At 36.7% G+C, this 16532-nt stretch overlaps 1 protein-coding gene across 1 annotated transcript; it reads right to left on the reverse strand.

Moving 5' to 3' along the window:
* Positions 1-983: 983 nt before the first annotated feature.
* On the reverse strand, positions 984-13877 carry ppp2r2ab (protein phosphatase 2, regulatory subunit B, alpha b). Its single transcript, XM_044096006.1, has 10 exons — positions 13568-13877; positions 10629-10697; positions 9072-9169; positions 8812-8977; positions 8154-8266; positions 7865-8042; positions 6342-6506; positions 4931-5100; positions 3932-4023; positions 984-2655 (listed from the first exon to the last, which is right to left on the reverse strand). Exons 1-10 carry the CDS (start codon positions 13572-13574, stop codon positions 2376-2378), a joined length of 1338 nt encoding a protein of 445 aa, XP_043951941.1. The 5' UTR covers positions 13575-13877; the 3' UTR covers positions 984-2375.
* Positions 13878-16532: the final 2655 nt, after the last annotated feature.

The following is a 16532-nucleotide window of genomic DNA, read 5'->3' on the forward strand; positions in this document are numbered from 1 at the left end:
AAGAATGTTCTACTTTTACAAAAAGAAATCCAAAAACTTAGATTAATAAATAAATAAATATGTTTCCAGAGCTCATTATATGCTACATTGTCTTACCATACAGAGAGCTACCGATTCGCTTGAAATGTATAAACATGGCATCTAAGTTTGCCTGAGACGGTGGGGACATGCATGCCCCCACGTACAGTCTCGACTCTGACTCGATGAGAGCTTATTCACAAATTTCTATAACTGGACCCCATCGGAGCAGATTTTAATCCACTGACAGTTCAAATCCAAGAACTTTTCCATGATGCCTTTGAGCAATCTTGCTAAAACTAAAAATAGCACAACCCAAACAAACTTCTTATGAGTTGGATTTTACGCATTAGAAACTAAAACATGAAACTAAAAAGTTCTTTAAAACAAAAAAAATGTTCCAGTAATTGAATATAAAAAGTAAAACTTATTTTTGACCTTATAAAACAGAAAATCTGGAATATTTAGGCTTCATAAGCCACAGAAGGTAAATTTTAAAGGCGCTGTAGCCAAGTAGAAAGTTTAGTGGAAGGAAAACGTGTCAACAGGAATGTCTTCAACTTCCACAGCTACATGATGTCATGTCTCAGTAAGTAACCTAGATTTTTTTAAGACCTCACCAATTGTACATGCTAATCCAAACTAAAGATTAGCTCATGTTCATCTACCACGTTTTCCTTCCACAAAACTTTCCATTAATATGCTTGGAGGCAGCGCTGTAGGCTTAACCAGCTTATTTTCTGTTTTATCCCAATTTTCATAACTTAAGGTCATATTAAATCTGTTTTGTTCTAATTGATATTTTGTCATGTTTAATTTTATGAAATTTTCAGCCATAATCAACAGACAGAAAAGTTTAAAAAAACACTGGAAATACATCACTTTTTGGGTAATCAAAATAAAATGTTGAACTTCTTAACTTAAATAAAAACAGATGGTGAAACAAAGTCACTCAACCAAACCGATGCAAAATAATTCCTTTATTTTTCCCTTTCCTTCCACCGTCAGAGTAAAATTATAATTCCACATTACTGGAGGAATCTGTGTCCAAAAATCCTAAAAGTAATGTTTTCAGTGGTTAAAATAAGTTATTCAGTGCCTGAAATAATTTTACGGTTTTTAAATCGCAGTCACACAGTGCAGCCATCCAGACGACTGGCTTGCTGCACAGAAAGAGTCCAGTGTGAAACTTAAGATCTCTGAGAAAGAAGCTAAAAGTCCGGCTTTGTTTCACAAAGTGGGACCGAAAACAACCGGCGACGTTTTCAACAGTATTTCATATAAATATGGCAACCATAATATTAACAATATCATCTTTGTAAAGCCTTTCGTTATTACCCGACTGCTGTTGCAAACAGAAAAATAAAAATAGAAAAAGAGGAAGAGGATCCGATGCAGAAAGACGGCCATCTTGAAGGGAGATAAAAGAAAAACTTCAGGAGTTTGGGAGAGTACGACGGAGAATTAGGAACACGCTAAGAAAATACAAAAAGAAAAAAAACAAAAACATGAATATAGTACAGTATCATGAGTATAGTTGTATTACAAGAAAGTCATAATATAAAAAGTCTAGATAAGACTAGAATAAACTCATAATATTACAAGAATAAAGGCATAGTTTTGTTAGAATACGAGAATAAATTCATATTATAAAAAAAGTTGAAATATAGAAATAAAGTCAAATTATTAAGGTAGTAATAACAAAAGTATAAAGCCATAATAACTCAAGAATAAAGTGGTATTAACGTGAGAATAAAGTCTTACGTTACGACTTTATTCTGGCGTTATTACGACTTTATTCTCAACTTATTACGACTTTATTCTCACGTTATTACGACTTTATTCTCACGTTATTACGACTTTATTCTCACGTTATTATACTTTATTCATATACTACTGCAGATTTGTTCTCGTTTGAGTTTATTCTTGTAATGTAATAATTTATTTTCCTTTTTTCTTATTATGATCCTAATTCTCCGTCATAACTCAGACATGGATAACCTGCGATTTTAAAATCATGAAGGAAATGAGTAAAAATGTGATTTCTTTTAGAAATGTAAACACCACAACGTCATGGGAGACAAAAAAAAACAAACTTGTTTTAATTCTACCAGAGAAAGAATCAGAGGGACCGTTCATAAAAAAAAAAAAAAAATAAAAAAAAAGTCTAGTCAAAGTTTGAAGAAACGTGGGGATGAGACGTAAAGGTCGGCTCGGCAGGCAAACATTGGCACGACTTTAACAACAAGGCAGCGGACGACTGGAGACCCCCGTCCACAAAAAGGTCACGCAGGGGTCACGGAGCTCCTTCCAGATGATCCCGCAGGTTAAACCCCTCACCCGGCCCTCCGTCTCCGTTAGTTCACTTTATCCTGGAATATGTAGAGGTTGTTCGTGGTTGCCACGGCGATGATGTTGTCCTGTGGATGCCAGGCGGTGTGGAGGATTTTCTTGTTGAAGTCCAAGCTGTCCACGCTGATCTCGTCCTTCTTGCGCTTGCCGCCGGTGCAGACCTTCCGCGGCTTGAGGACCTGCAGCGGCTTGCTGTTCTCCCGCGACGCCTCCAGCGTGGCGTCCCGCCGCTGGCCGCGCTCGAACATCCGGAAGAAGTTGTTGTAGGAGCCGGTCATCACCACGCTGCCACGGGAAGGAGGGCAAGACAGAGACAACAAAAAAACAAACAAAAAACACTGAAAAAATGAAAACTTTTATACGAGTATGCAGAGGAAGAAAGTTCAGTGGAAGAAAAAACATTTTGGTGTTGATTTCAAATTTCAAATAGCACCAATAAGGTTCCCAGAGGAATTTGGAAAACAAAGAATGAGACTTATAACTGCTTATATTTTGCTAAATGATCAAATTTAAATTGAACGTCTTGCTAGCATCAAAATATTTCTATCTGTGTTTTAAGTGTTTCTCACTTTCAAACTGAAAAATTATAGAACAGGAAAATAGAAAATAAAAAATGCAGTAAAATTAAACATTAAATTCTTCTAAATATGCGAGATGCATTATTTATCTTTTTCTTTTAATTCAAATGTGCAAAACCTCTAAATAAGAGTAAAATTTCACCAAAAAAACTCAGAACTTTCGAGATTAATATCTGAACAATTCTAGAAAAATGGCTTGGAAATTAGTCTCAAAAATCTTCTCAAAAGTCAACTCAAATGTTGACTTTTGAGTTTCAAAAGACGTTTGACTTATTAAACTCAGAATTTTCCTTGTCTTTTCTATAAAATTTAAAAGATTATTCTCAAACTTTAAGATTTTTTCCCCAGCATATTGTCAACATTTTAAGCTCAAAAATGTTTGAGCTTTTTCTAGAAAATTTCTAAGAATAATCTAAAAAAATTCTGCTTTTTTTTCAAGGAAATGTCCAACATTTTAAGCTCAGAAATTTTTTCTGTGAAAGTTCTAAGATTAATCTCAAAATCGCTGAGTTGCCTTTCTGTGAAATTTTCAACTTTTAGGCTCAAAATTTCTAAATTTGTTGATTTTTTTTTCCAACTTCTTAAAGTCAGAAATTTCATATTTTTTAGGTTTTTTAGGTCAAACTCAAAAAGTCCCTTTTATTTCTAGGAATTTTTCAACTTTTCAAGCTTGTACATTTCCTTGTTTTTTCTAGAAATTTTCTAAGATTAATCTCAATATTTCTGACTTTTTTTGCTGGAAATGTACTACTCTTTTTCTCCCCATTTACAATGGCCTTACAGTTCACCTCTGTAAATCCTGGAACCTGTTTTTAATCCAGGGAGTGGAGATAATTGAACCCATTAAATAGAGGATCATTCAAATCGGCTCAACGTCTGAGCGGATGACGCAGAGGGAAAACAAAAAGCTCCTCTGGGTGTCCCGACCGGCAACAGATTAGTCACGGATTCTTAGAGCGTCATAACGGGCGTTGTGCTCCTACCTGTCGTTTCCGTTCCAGCAACACTCGAACTTGTCGAAGATGCAGTCGTTCTCGTAGAGCGAGCACAGCTTGCTCCTAAGATATTCATGAACCTGCAACGATTCAACCAAACAGCCGTGAAGCAGAAGAAGAAGAAAAAGAAGAAAGAGAAGAAGAATCCCTTCTTCCTACAGCTCTGATACCTGAAATGGTTTTGTCTTGTATGGTAAATGTCCTTTACAAATTGTTTATCCTGACCTCTAGTGGCCGCTATGCAAAATTACAAGGAGTGACTTAGATTTTTTTTTTTATTATTTAAAAAAAATGTTAGTATTTATTTATTACTCAACATCAGTTGAGTAATAACTAGTTACATTTACTTGAGTAACTGGAAAAACATTTACTTTTACCACACTGTACTTTTAGTAATTTTATTATAAATCACTGCTACTTTTACTCGAGTAAAATTTCTGGAAATTCACCAGATAAAGACAAATACCTGCAGTTATTATTCAAATTTCATACGTTTTAGATTAAAAGAAACTGATTTGGAATTTTTTTTTTTTTTTGCCTGATTTTATTTTGCAATTATGACCAAGCATGTCCCTAATACTGTGTTGTACACAATTATGTTATTTATACAAATCATTTCCATGTTCTATTACATACAAAAGCTTCCATACAGCTTCATATTTTGATCCATCTCATTATGTAAATTTTAAATATAATTATTTGATGTTATGATCAGTTTCTCAGCACTTAAATAGTTTTTTTTTCTTCTTTTACCTTTTTTAAATCATGTATAATTTCTTGGACAGTTACTTTTTACTTTTCCTCGAGTAAAAATACATTTATTCCCACTTCTGGATACCTAAATGTCTCAACGGCAGCTTTTAAATTAGAGTAGGAATATCTAGGAAATGGAATAAAAACAAAGCGTTTCTATTTATTTACAGATCCTAAGAGAATTCAGTTTGAGCCAATCAGAGTCTAAGGAGATCCAACCATCAGCGTGCTCACCTGGTACGTCTCCACCGGCCGGTTTTCCATGTTCAGGTCCCAGATCTTCACAGATAAATAGTCTCTGGTCATTATGTAGCGCCCGTTGTGACTGAACTTGACGTCTGAGATGGACGATATGATCTCTGAGAAGAAGGAGCGGTTGCTGGGGTTTTCTGGCTCCTCAAACACTGCAAGAGAAGAAGACGGAGACCAGCTGTGACCAGAGGGATCCTCACTTCATCCGGCCGTCATTACAGAAGGGAAATAACGATTACCGTCACGAATGGACTGTAGTAACTCATGTTACTGTGTTGGTTCCAGTGCTGCAGAGCTGCTGACTGGAATAACAACTGGCTCCAATAAAAACATTAAAGCCAAGTGCCAACTCAAATTAACTCACTCAAATGTGTTTTTTGAGTTTCAGATGTTTGGATGTCATGGAAGACAAGTTAAATCATCAAGTGATGTCGCTACTGTCGGCCATTTTTCAACCATATAATGATTGAAAAATTTACGTATTGGGACAAAAATGTTCCAGTACGACAGAATATTAAAGAAAAACAAAAGAAAAATTAAATTACGTGAATAAAGTTGGAATAATACAAGAAAAAAGTCAATAATACGATAATAAAATTGTACAACAAAAAAATTACAAGAATTAGTCGCAATAATACAAGAAAATACTGTAATAAAGTCATAATAATATGAGGATAAAGTTGAAAAAAATCTAAAAACGTAAAAATATTCATGATGATACAATAATAAAGTTGTAATCGTATAATAAAAAAAGTCACAGTAATACGAGAAAAAGTAATGAGGCAAATGTCAGAAAATTACAAGAATAAAGTCAATAATAATACGAGAAAAAAAACTCGGATTGATACAATAAAAAGTCATAATAAGGGAATAACGAATTAGAAAGTCGTACGAGAAAAAAGTTAAAATGATATGAAAAGTTGTAATAACAAGAGAAAAAGTCAAAATACAAGAACAAATTTAAAATTAGGAGAACTAAGTTATAAATGTATAACTCTTACATGGAAAGTAATAAAACATTTAAGTGAGGAATTTGAAATTGTACTTTGGTATTAATTCACAGATAAGAAAATACTTTATCTTTCAACATATCAGAAGTTAAACAATTGTTCAAATAACTATTCATATAAAAAAATCTAGTTGTTTACATCAGATCTTAAAAACTAACTAATTCCCTTCTGGCAACAAAAATCTCTATTCAGCTTATACGACTTTATTCTTATAATTTTTGAGAAATAAAAATCTCATCCCGTCCCTAATTTTTATGTCCGGCAATTTACCTACTTAAGATGCTAATCTGATATTTTATTATTATTTTCATTGATGAAGTTTTGATTTTACTCGAATCGTTTTCCTTTTAAATTTTCTGCTTAGAAAAGTGGAAGTAACTCACGCTTGGAGTGCTTGTCGCAGAGAGCCGACACCCTCATGTCGCAGAGGCGGATTGTCCCTTTGCTGCTGCTGTAGACGAAGGTGTTGCACTGGTGAGGATGAAACTCCGCCGCCGTTATCACCTCGGTCAGCTCCTCCATGTTGGCCGGCTTGATGTCAACGATATCTGAGGAGCGCGCGGTCAGGGAGCGCCAACAACACGGCTGAATTCACACACCAGCCCTGATCAGTCCGCTTTAATTCAACTCCGGGTCGTTTGTCTAGAAAGTACGGTTCGTTCTGGGAGGTGAAAATTAGCAGTCGAATAAAAAATAAAAAGGAAAGCCGGCTGTTCTGTATGATTAGCATTCGCTGTCAGAGTAGCATACTTGCAGTGAGTACGCATGCGCAGTCAGAGGTATACCACATTTACAGGAGCTGTTAGTTCAGCATACTCGACCAGATACGACATAAATAAGTCAATAGTTCTCAGTGATAACTAAATGGATATACATCCGTTGTCATGGTATCAAAGTGTATTAAGAGGATCTAGCTGTAGCTACAGTCAACTACAAAACACGGCCGTCGAAAACTCTCCTCCTTGTTCCTCGATGATGGTCTGACTAGCTAACCGCAAAGTCGGGATATCATACAGCTGTTAATAAAGTGTATGGCGATCTAACTTTTACGTCATGATGTTATGTTGCTAATTAAAGCATGTGGTAATGACAGCGTTTACTTGCCTGACAGACATAGCTGTCAATTTGTGCGACGTCCTGACAGTTTATCAGCGTTATTTCCTTTTCCGTTCAATCAAAACGACAGAAATTGGACTAATAACTGCCTCGTTTGATTGTAGAACGTTATTCATAACCATCAATACGTATGAAATATTTCATAAAGCACAGTAGCCATAGTTTTACCAAACTAATTTTAACGGCGGCAACTATGTAAAATTATATTGTAGACCAATATAAAAGTGAAATTTGCTTAGTCCTCCCTTGACATCTTGACAGAAACCAAGCTGTTTATAAATACATATCTAGGGAGAATACATATTTTAAATATCAAAACATCATATTTTATAGAAATTGAGTAAGAAATAAGGAGCTACGAACATTTTTGTGACACATTCTTGCTCATATTGGAACAGTCTTGCCTTGCGGACGTGACTCACTGACTCACAGTAATGGCGCCTGTGGGAGCGTCGCTAGGGTTAGCAGCTAACAAGCGATCCCCAAACCAGTAATGTATATTAATAGATAAATTATTCAACCGCTGAAATCTGACAGTTCCTCATTTTTGTCTACATTTGATGAAGCAGAAAGTTGTGATCAGCGTCTTCTTCAGAGGTTTTGTGTCGATTCCTTCAGTATTCCTCAGTGCAGCGCCACAACAGGTGAGGGGTGGAATAGGTTTTTATATTAGTTTGGATCGCTTGACACAGTGATGCAGCAGCTGAAAATGTCACAACTGTTGCGATTTTGGTCCCCAATCGGGACGCCTAAATGTAAATGAAGTCTCTCAGGTTGTGCTTGAGGATACTGAAGCTGCGGTCGGTGATCTCCAGGTTCCACAGGTTGATGCGCAGGTCATCCGCAGACAGGTAGGTCTCGTTGTCGCTGTTGACGGAGACAGAGTTGATATGGTAGGTGTGAGCGTTGGAGAACACCCGGCGAGGGCTGGCCTCCACCATCAGGTCCATGGGGATTAATACCGGGACCTGCAGCAGGAAAGCGACTTTCAAACACTGAAATGTGCAGAAAAACTAATAAAAACTCTCTGATTTTCTTTGAATGCATCACGGCAGCATCATGGTGTGGTTCTGACCAACCCGCAGTGAAGTGATGGTGTTGGGATCTCTGTATCGGCCATCTTCCTCTTTCAGGTTGTAGCCTTCTGGTCGCTTGTCTCTTTCACTTATTTTCCACAATTTTATAGTTTTATCTGCAACAGGAAGAGAAAATAAACTCAAAGTTCAAACACATTGTCAAAGTAAGCTTTCAAACTTTTGGAGCTTCATTTTGTTAAATGTTTACAGTTCAAACCAGTCAGCGTGGGATAAACGTTTAGTATTCTGCTCCAAACATTTGTTTTGTTGTTCCATCCATTTTATTTTTGTATTTTTAAACATTTTACAAGATAAATGTAGGTATAAGATCCAATCAAAGGACCTCAGTACCGTGTTTATTCATACGTATGATTTAAAATCAGAGACATGCAGAAAATTTTCCTATTATTTGAATATTTCTGCCGTTAGTGTGGGCTGACATCCGCTATTAGCATTTTTTGTTATGGCTGATAACTGATATTTACCAATATTATATATATTTTACTACGGTTTCGACTCCAAAAAAACAACCAATAGTTGAGAATAAATAAAAATTCAGCTTTAGCATATCTAAATGAAGGTATATTATTTACTCTCCTCCTTGTTCAGGTCTGAAAAACGCAGAGGAGAAATGTTTGGGCAATAAAATCTGCAGCTTTACCGTTGGTGGACAGCAGGAACTGAGCGGCGTTCTTCTGGGGAAGCCAGCGGATCTTGTTGATTTTCTCCTCGATTTCTAAACTCTTCAAGTAGTCGAACTCGGGCTCGTGGCTCTGGAAGGTGCTGTAAACGTTGTACTCGCTCCTGAACTGGGGCAGGTTCTTGTTCTGCCAGGAGAAACACAGACACTTGTGAGACGAAGCGCGATTTAATCTAAAAAAAACAAAACAAAAACACACCGAACGTTTAGGAGGTCTTTACTTCTACTTCCTGCTGGAAGATGACGACGCGGCCGCCCTTGTCTCCGGTGGCGAGCAGCTCCCCCGTGTGGTTGAACTCAACCGTTGATATGATGTCGGCTGGGCAGAGAAACGACACATCAGAATGAAAACATTTAGTTACAAAACGCAGCAGTAGCAGTCTGTGTCGGTGGGAAGGAGGGCGGACGGATCGTGATCAGTTTCATTTTCGCTCCAGTTACTCAAACCGTCTTTCATATCCTGGACTCCTCACACTGAGACACACACACACGCACACACACACACACACACACACACAGTTTAATGTCCACTGGAGCAGAAAGACGATGAGCAACCAGGTTGTAGTGAGGGGCCTTTGTGCTGCCGGAGGCCCAGAACGGGGTGTTTAAAAGTTTGCAGGGACGTTTTGTCTTGTTATCTCCTTAAACTTCGATGCATTTTATCATGAAGCATGGTGGCGGCTGCATCATGCTGTGGGAAGCTGGTCAGAGCTGATTGGACCATGGGTGGAGATAAATTTAGGTCAACTTCCAAAGAAAACCTGTCAGAGTTTAACCATTTTGTGCTGATTTGTCAAATAAAATATTCGGACTGAAACAATTAATCGTTTTAATTGTCAACTAATTAAGTAATCGATTAATCGCCAACTGGAGCGTGAAAACTAAAGAGAAACTGTACAAAATATATTTATGTTTTTCATTTAAGATAATTTTAAAAAAGCTTTGTAAATGTTTTACCCAGAATTTCTAAAATTGCAGTTTTAGCTTCACCTTGTTCAAATACTTTAAAAAAAAAAATTAAAAATCACATTAATCAAATTTTTAATCAATAAAATAATCACCAGATTAGCTCTACTCTGTATTAATGCTAACTTCAGTAGAAAGAGCTGAACTTTTCACATGTTGATGTAAAAGTATTTTTTTTAGCAGCGACTGTTCACTAAAGAAATGCAGTTATTGCATTTTGGGCAATAAAATTTTTATTTTCCTCTTAAAAACAAATTATTTACATCTTTTATTGTGTTTCCAATACTACTTAATAGGGGTTAGGCGGTTAAATGGAAAACCTTAAGAATGTGCCAATTTTAAAAAAACAACAACAATGTATTGATTAATTGTTATACTAATTGATTAATCGTCAAAGTATTTGATTACTAAAATAACCGTTAGTTGCAGCCCTGTTAAATAAACATTTCAGATTTGTCTCCTAATAAAAGCTGCATCCTTAAAGTTCCCTTAATACCAAACACCAGTTTTCTGAAGATCAGATTTTAAGTCATTTTCATAAAACTCTGAACTCCGTAAAGTTTGGATTTTCCCCGTTTAGAAACCAACAGCACCACTAAGTGATGAGTCCAACCCAAATGGAGATAAGGGAGGGGTTCCTGTTATGAAAACTTTTAGAAATTTAAGGTTATGATCCCCCTTGCTTTTGGGGAAAAGCAAGGAAACGTTTCAACATAAAGGCTCAAGAGCTCCGATATCCAGATGCGAACCAGGCAGAATCAATTAGATTTGGAGCAAAATGTTGTCGTACGAAGGATTATTTTAAATCGTACCTTCAGCTACGTCGTCATCAATGGCTCCCTTCACCTGGGAGAAGCACCACTGCATGTCGCCTCCGGGTCCTTTCAGGAGGAGAAAAACTTGTTAGATTACATTTATATCATGTTACAGGTTTATTGCATCAATAAATCCAGAAAAACTGCAATAAATACCAATTTAAATTATAAATGCATTTGATAATAAGTCAAATGACTGCAACATGTAATTTTCTTGCTAATGTTTTGAAATTTTTCAATAAAATAATAAAAATAAAAAGCTTAAGTTTCAGCAGAGTCAGTTATTAAGCAATAAATAAATGAGATGCAGAACAGGCTGGCGTTGCAAAAACTTACAAACATCCTCTTTAACTACTGCTGCAAACTGAGCCTTAAAACAGAGAAACTTGTCTACAAAAGATACAACAGTCTAGATATTTTACAAATTTAAACATCCACACAATTTATGTGTCCCAGTAAAACTTAGAAGAAACTCTTCATTTTTAACTTTAACACCAGATCATAAAAAACTGAAGACATCGGTTACCCAACAGACACAACTTTGGTCAGAGTTCTGTGGTTAATACTTTTTACAGGAAGGATCTCCAGTAGCAGTCCGTCTCACAGCTAATCTGAAAAAGCCTTGGACTGAAGGCTGTTGCTGTATGACGTTCCAATGACACTTTAACAGCTGAGGAAGACACTTTGCTTCCATTTTGATTAAATAAATATGGACTCATGAGAACTGGAACCATTTATGTCGAATCCAGCTTCTGTTTTTGGGCCAGAACTGCATGAACAAATCATCGGTGGGAAGGAATGCAAAAGATCTGATCAATTAGTTAGAAAACTGTAAACATTTTTCATCAGTTACAAGTAAACTTAGTGTTTATTCGAAATCGTACCTTCAGCTATAGACCTTGATTCTATAGGTCAAAATTAGAGTACATTTTATTGATAACATGTTATAATTCTAATGATTAATCTAAATTTTTAGGCAAAGAAAAATATTTTTTGTTGTTTTAAAGCCAGGAATATATATTTGTGCACATTTTTAGAGTGAAGTGCTTCATAGTTGTGAAATTGTGGTTATAACGCTGTGAGGATCTCATACCAGCGCATGTCTGGGCTCAGTTTTCCTTCATTTCTCAAGAACAGCTCGCAGATACTGTTGATAAAAACTTTTTTTAAGCTACTCAATTATCCTGCAATTAAAAAAAAAACAAATACTATGGGGGATCGCTTTAATTTCATTCCTTTATATACTTGAATGACAGCTGGTTTAGTGTAAAATGCCTTTTATTTGGTTAAATAAAAACAGTCTCATCTAGATCTGTCCTATAAGAAAACAACCACTGCTTAAAAAAACATAAATAAATTGACAAGAAGCTTAAATATTACAGCTCAAAAGCAATTTATAAATATATATCTTAACACTAAATGTTTGGAAGATTTAAAACATTACATTACATATATATATTTGTAGATCTCAATATCCGCATGTAAAATATTCACAGCTCTGAAGGTATTTTTTTAGATTAAATTCCTGTTTGGACTTGATGCTACGATGGACCAGTGATTTTCAGGTATACAGATAAAAAGATTTCAGTACCACTGCAGAAAAAGAGCAAATATTCAGGAATAAATATTACAAACTACAAGTAATCTTCTTCACATGTTTTAATCAGAATTTATACTGAGAAATGGAAGCAAACATAAAAAATACCAATTAATTTAATTTAGGAGACATTTAATCAAGCTAAAATAGACTTCTTTTAGGTCAGTTATAATTTTCAAAAATATTTTTATCTGCTAAATGCCAGAAAAACAACAGCATTATCTTGATTTTCTTTAAATCTCTGAAGTTTACAGTGGGAGCAGCTTAAGATGTCAATAGTGCAATAAGAAATGAGAGCTGAAAATAACATAATTTCACTTTTAGAACGGATTTGTAAGGTATCATTTTAATGGTTAATATGCTGAAAGTAAAAACAGGCATGTTGTGATGAAAGGAGAGAAAGAAAAGTCAAAAAAATTATTGATATTGGCCTTTAGATCCAACTCAGAATCTATAAAATAAGTAAAAAATGTGCTCATCCGCTGTTGTTTTTACTAATGTAAGCTGATTGGAGATTTAAAGGGGAACAGCAAAAGCAACCGAGGTGGATTAGCAATGCGTGTGTTCAGTCAGTGGCTTTTTCAGATTGGTTGGAACACTGACTGCTACTGAAGATCAGTCCTTCACAAAGCATCTCCTATGATAAATATTGGATATCTTTCCCAATTTTCCTTTGGGATAAATAAAACATTTCATTTGGCCTTTCGTGACGTCATCAGCCCCTCCCAATTACCACATTTTAGAGAACAAAACAATATCTTTAATTACACGTGTGCGTCTCTTATAAAGTGGTTGTGAAAGAAACAGACGGTTCTTCTGAGTGATCCGAGTCAAGTGATCCGGCTCTCTGAAAGTAGCCGAGATTCCCACCAGCAGCGCTAGCCCCATAACTCGCCTCGCCTCGTCAAAGCCAGCAGCCGGGGTGTGTTTAGGGACAACTAGACATCCCGTGGAAACCAGCACGTATTTTCCAGTCAAAGCAAACCTCCCAGTTTCATGTTTTGGTTGAGCGCAACTCTTGATAAAGAACCGTTAGAGCGGAAAGAACTGCAGCAGAGCTCGGCTAAAGCGACAGTTAGCTTGCAAAAATAGTCCCAGCGATACGGTTACCAGCGATCATCTGCTACCAGCAGCTGGCCGGTCCTTTTTAGCCGGCAGAGACAGCCAGTCCGGGGTTGACACTTGTTTCTGCTGGCTAGCTAAGGGTTAGCACTGCTAACTTTGGCTAGCTGGTTAGCTTCCGTTACCCCTACGCAACATAAAACGAGTCGTTACGGACCAGAACCAAGCAGCAGACCGGCGGCCGGACGGGGTGAAACCCAGCTCCAGGCTGAATTACCTGCCATGACGAGACACGCAGCGGAGCTCGATCCTGCTCCCCACTCCCACGCGCTGATCCGTGGGATCTGAACTTTTTCTTCCGCTCAGGATCCGATGGCGGTGTGCACAAACCTGCACGTTGCTCCCCAAATGAACCGTATAACCAGTAAATTTCTTACACCCCCCTCTTTATTTCCCGCTCTTCCTTAAGCTGGTTCCAGTAGATGTCACCCACTCTTCCCCCCTCCGTGCGTATGTCAGCCGCCCGGCTACTTCGCATCCCATAAGTCACTTCTTCTCTTCTTCTTCCTCCCCACCCCTCACCAGGCGTTTTTCCGCACGTGAATCAGAGGGCTCTTATGCGCGCGCATGTATCGCAGGAAATAAGAAGGCGCCTTCTTTCTTTCTTTCTTTCTATCTATCTATCTATCTATCTATCTATCTATCTATCTATCTATCTATCTATCTATCTATCTATCTATCTATCTATCTATCTATCTATCTATCTATCTATCTATCTATCTATCTGTCTGTCTGTCTGTCTGTCTGTCTGTCTGTCTGTCTGTCTGTCTGTCTGTCTGTCTGTCTGTCTATCTATCTATCTATCTATCTATCTATCTATCTATCTATCTATCTATCTATCAAATACAAAGGAACACCCTCTACACCACTGGTGTAAAACTCAAGGCTCGTGGGCCAAATGCGGCCCATCATAGCTATTTATGTGGCCCTCTACATTTGAAAGCGTCACATAGACTGATAACAATTATGTGCTTAAACATTATTTTATAAGTCAAATCAAACTAGTTTTCGTTTCTATAGGACCAAATTACATAAATGTGAAAAATTATTTGCTAAAATTACTTGTGTTTTAAGGAGTTCTAATCGAACATACTATAATATTTTTAACAGTTTCTTAATGAGTAGTTTAATTTTTACATTTTGTCGCAACCGGCCCTTTAAGGAAATTCGTGACCTTGATGAGGCCCAAAATGAAAATGAGTTTGACCCCTCTACAGTAGAAGATACCTTCAGGGGAAACTGTCTTAGCACTAACTAACTAGCTAGCTTAGCAATAGTTTCCACTGTAAGTATTAATGCAGAATTAATTTAAAAAATTTATGTCTTCAGTTTCTAAGTGTTAATAGACAGTTATAAGCGCCCTTAAAGCGAGTCTCAAGTATTTGTGGGTATTAATACCTCTACCGAATCCCGGAGGTCCACTCTGACCCCAAAAGCAAACTGATGTCTTATGAAGGCGATCCAAAAGGAACCCACAACAACATCAAGAGAATGGGACAATATGGCCTTCGTGGGAGTTACAAGACCAAAATCTTCCCCAAAAACAAAACAAACAAACAAAAAAACAAGTTGTCAGGGCCTTGACAGTTCATATTTTTTTTCTGTGGATTTGGATAAGACATCTGGCTGTGTCCTTCTAGGACACAGCCAGATGTCCTAGCTAAGAGGACAATAATTCGTTATTGTCCTCTTAGCTTCATCAGATTGTAATCTTCAGCTTTCATTGAACAGTTGTCTCTGGAAAAGGGTATAGAATGTCTTTTCTGGGTCGAAGACGAGGTCTTGTCCCATGCGGAGGAGTTCAAGTATCTTTGGGTCTTCTTCATGAATGTCCGGCAATGTACTGGTTTGTCATGGTAAAGAAAGAGTTGAGCCAAAAAGATATTGGTTTACTGGTCAATCTACGTTCCTGCTCTCGTCTATGGTCACGGGTTTTGGGTAGAGAACGAAAGAACAAAATCGCAGATACAAGCCGAAATCAGGGTGTGTAGACTCTCCCTTAAAGACAGGGTGAGACTCTTGGCCACTGCCCAAAAGCTGTCCAAACAAGGGTACAAACTGCATTTAGAGCCCAATAATTGCAATATACAAGTCACAACCAGCTGAAGAGGACGATAAAACATCTTCTTACCATACATAACATAGATAAACTATCTATCAACATATTACTGCCTTTGGTGTGACTAAAATCCCTTTTCAATTATTTTCTTCTTGCAGTATTTTCTGTGAGTTATGTGTGGTTTAAAGGATGCAGTTCTCGGCTGGAGGTACCAATGCGCTCCGTAAATGTCTTATAGCACAAACACGCAGGCCTTGACTTGTAGCTCCGCCGCCCACATGGATACGTCAGACTCTGTTTCTCCTTGAAAGACTGAGCATGCCAAGTAAAGAGGACTAAAATACAGTGTTTTTACACTACTGCAAAAACGGCAATGATGAAAAAGGGAAGAAAGGAAACAAATGGCAACTCAAAAGAAACAGAGCTGTAATTCTTGATGAAACTCTTTAGAAGTCTTATAGTCATGTTTGTAATTATAAAGTCTAAAAATCCTTAAGAAGTTTTCATGGCAATACATTTAAAAGACAATTTAGAAGAAAAAAATGGTATTTTAATAATTCTCCAGGCTACTGCCAGTCATATGCAGTTATATTTTTCCGCCACCAGAGGGCGACAAAGTTTTAAAGAGCTGTGATTTAAAACCCAGCCAGATTTCCAAAGTATATTCTAGTCGTTTTCATCAGGCCTTATAAGGACATAATATATTAAATTATACAATATATTCAAATTAATTAAAGATAATGTAGCTGCCAAGAAATTACTCAAAAGTATTTAGTAAAACGTCTACTCACATACTGATTAACTGATCAAATTATCAATCATTTATTATTTAAAAATTACATCATCAGATGGACCAAAATATAATGTTAAGTGGAAATGTTGTTATTTTAAAGGTGAAAATGACAATAATTCATATAAGTAACAAAAAATAATAAAATCAGGCAAAAGAAAATGTTTCCAAATCAGTTTCTTTAAATAAAAAACTTCAGAAACTTCAATAAAAACTGCAGGTGTGTGTCTGTTTATGGTAAATTTTAGGTTAAATCATTTTTTTCCCCCATTCAGTGGGGAGACAATCCAGAAATTTTACTCAAATAATTACTCAAGTAAAAAATACAGCAAT

The sequence above is a fragment of the Gambusia affinis genome, linkage group LG17 (assembly GCF_019740435.1).
Source record: "Gambusia affinis linkage group LG17, SWU_Gaff_1.0, whole genome shotgun sequence".
NCBI classification, from domain to species: Eukaryota; Metazoa; Chordata; class Actinopteri; order Cyprinodontiformes; family Poeciliidae; genus Gambusia; species Gambusia affinis.

Coding starts and splice junctions, on each gene's coding strand:
- ppp2r2ab (XM_044096006.1), bottom strand. Junction 9,170..10,628: donor TGATGACGACGTAGCTGAAG/GTACGATTTAAA, acceptor TTCTCTGCCCAG/CCGACATCATATCAACGGTT. Junction 5,101..6,341: donor CTGCGACAAGCACTCCAAGC/GTGAGTTACTTC, acceptor CTTCTCTTGCAG/TGTTTGAGGAGCCAGAAAAC.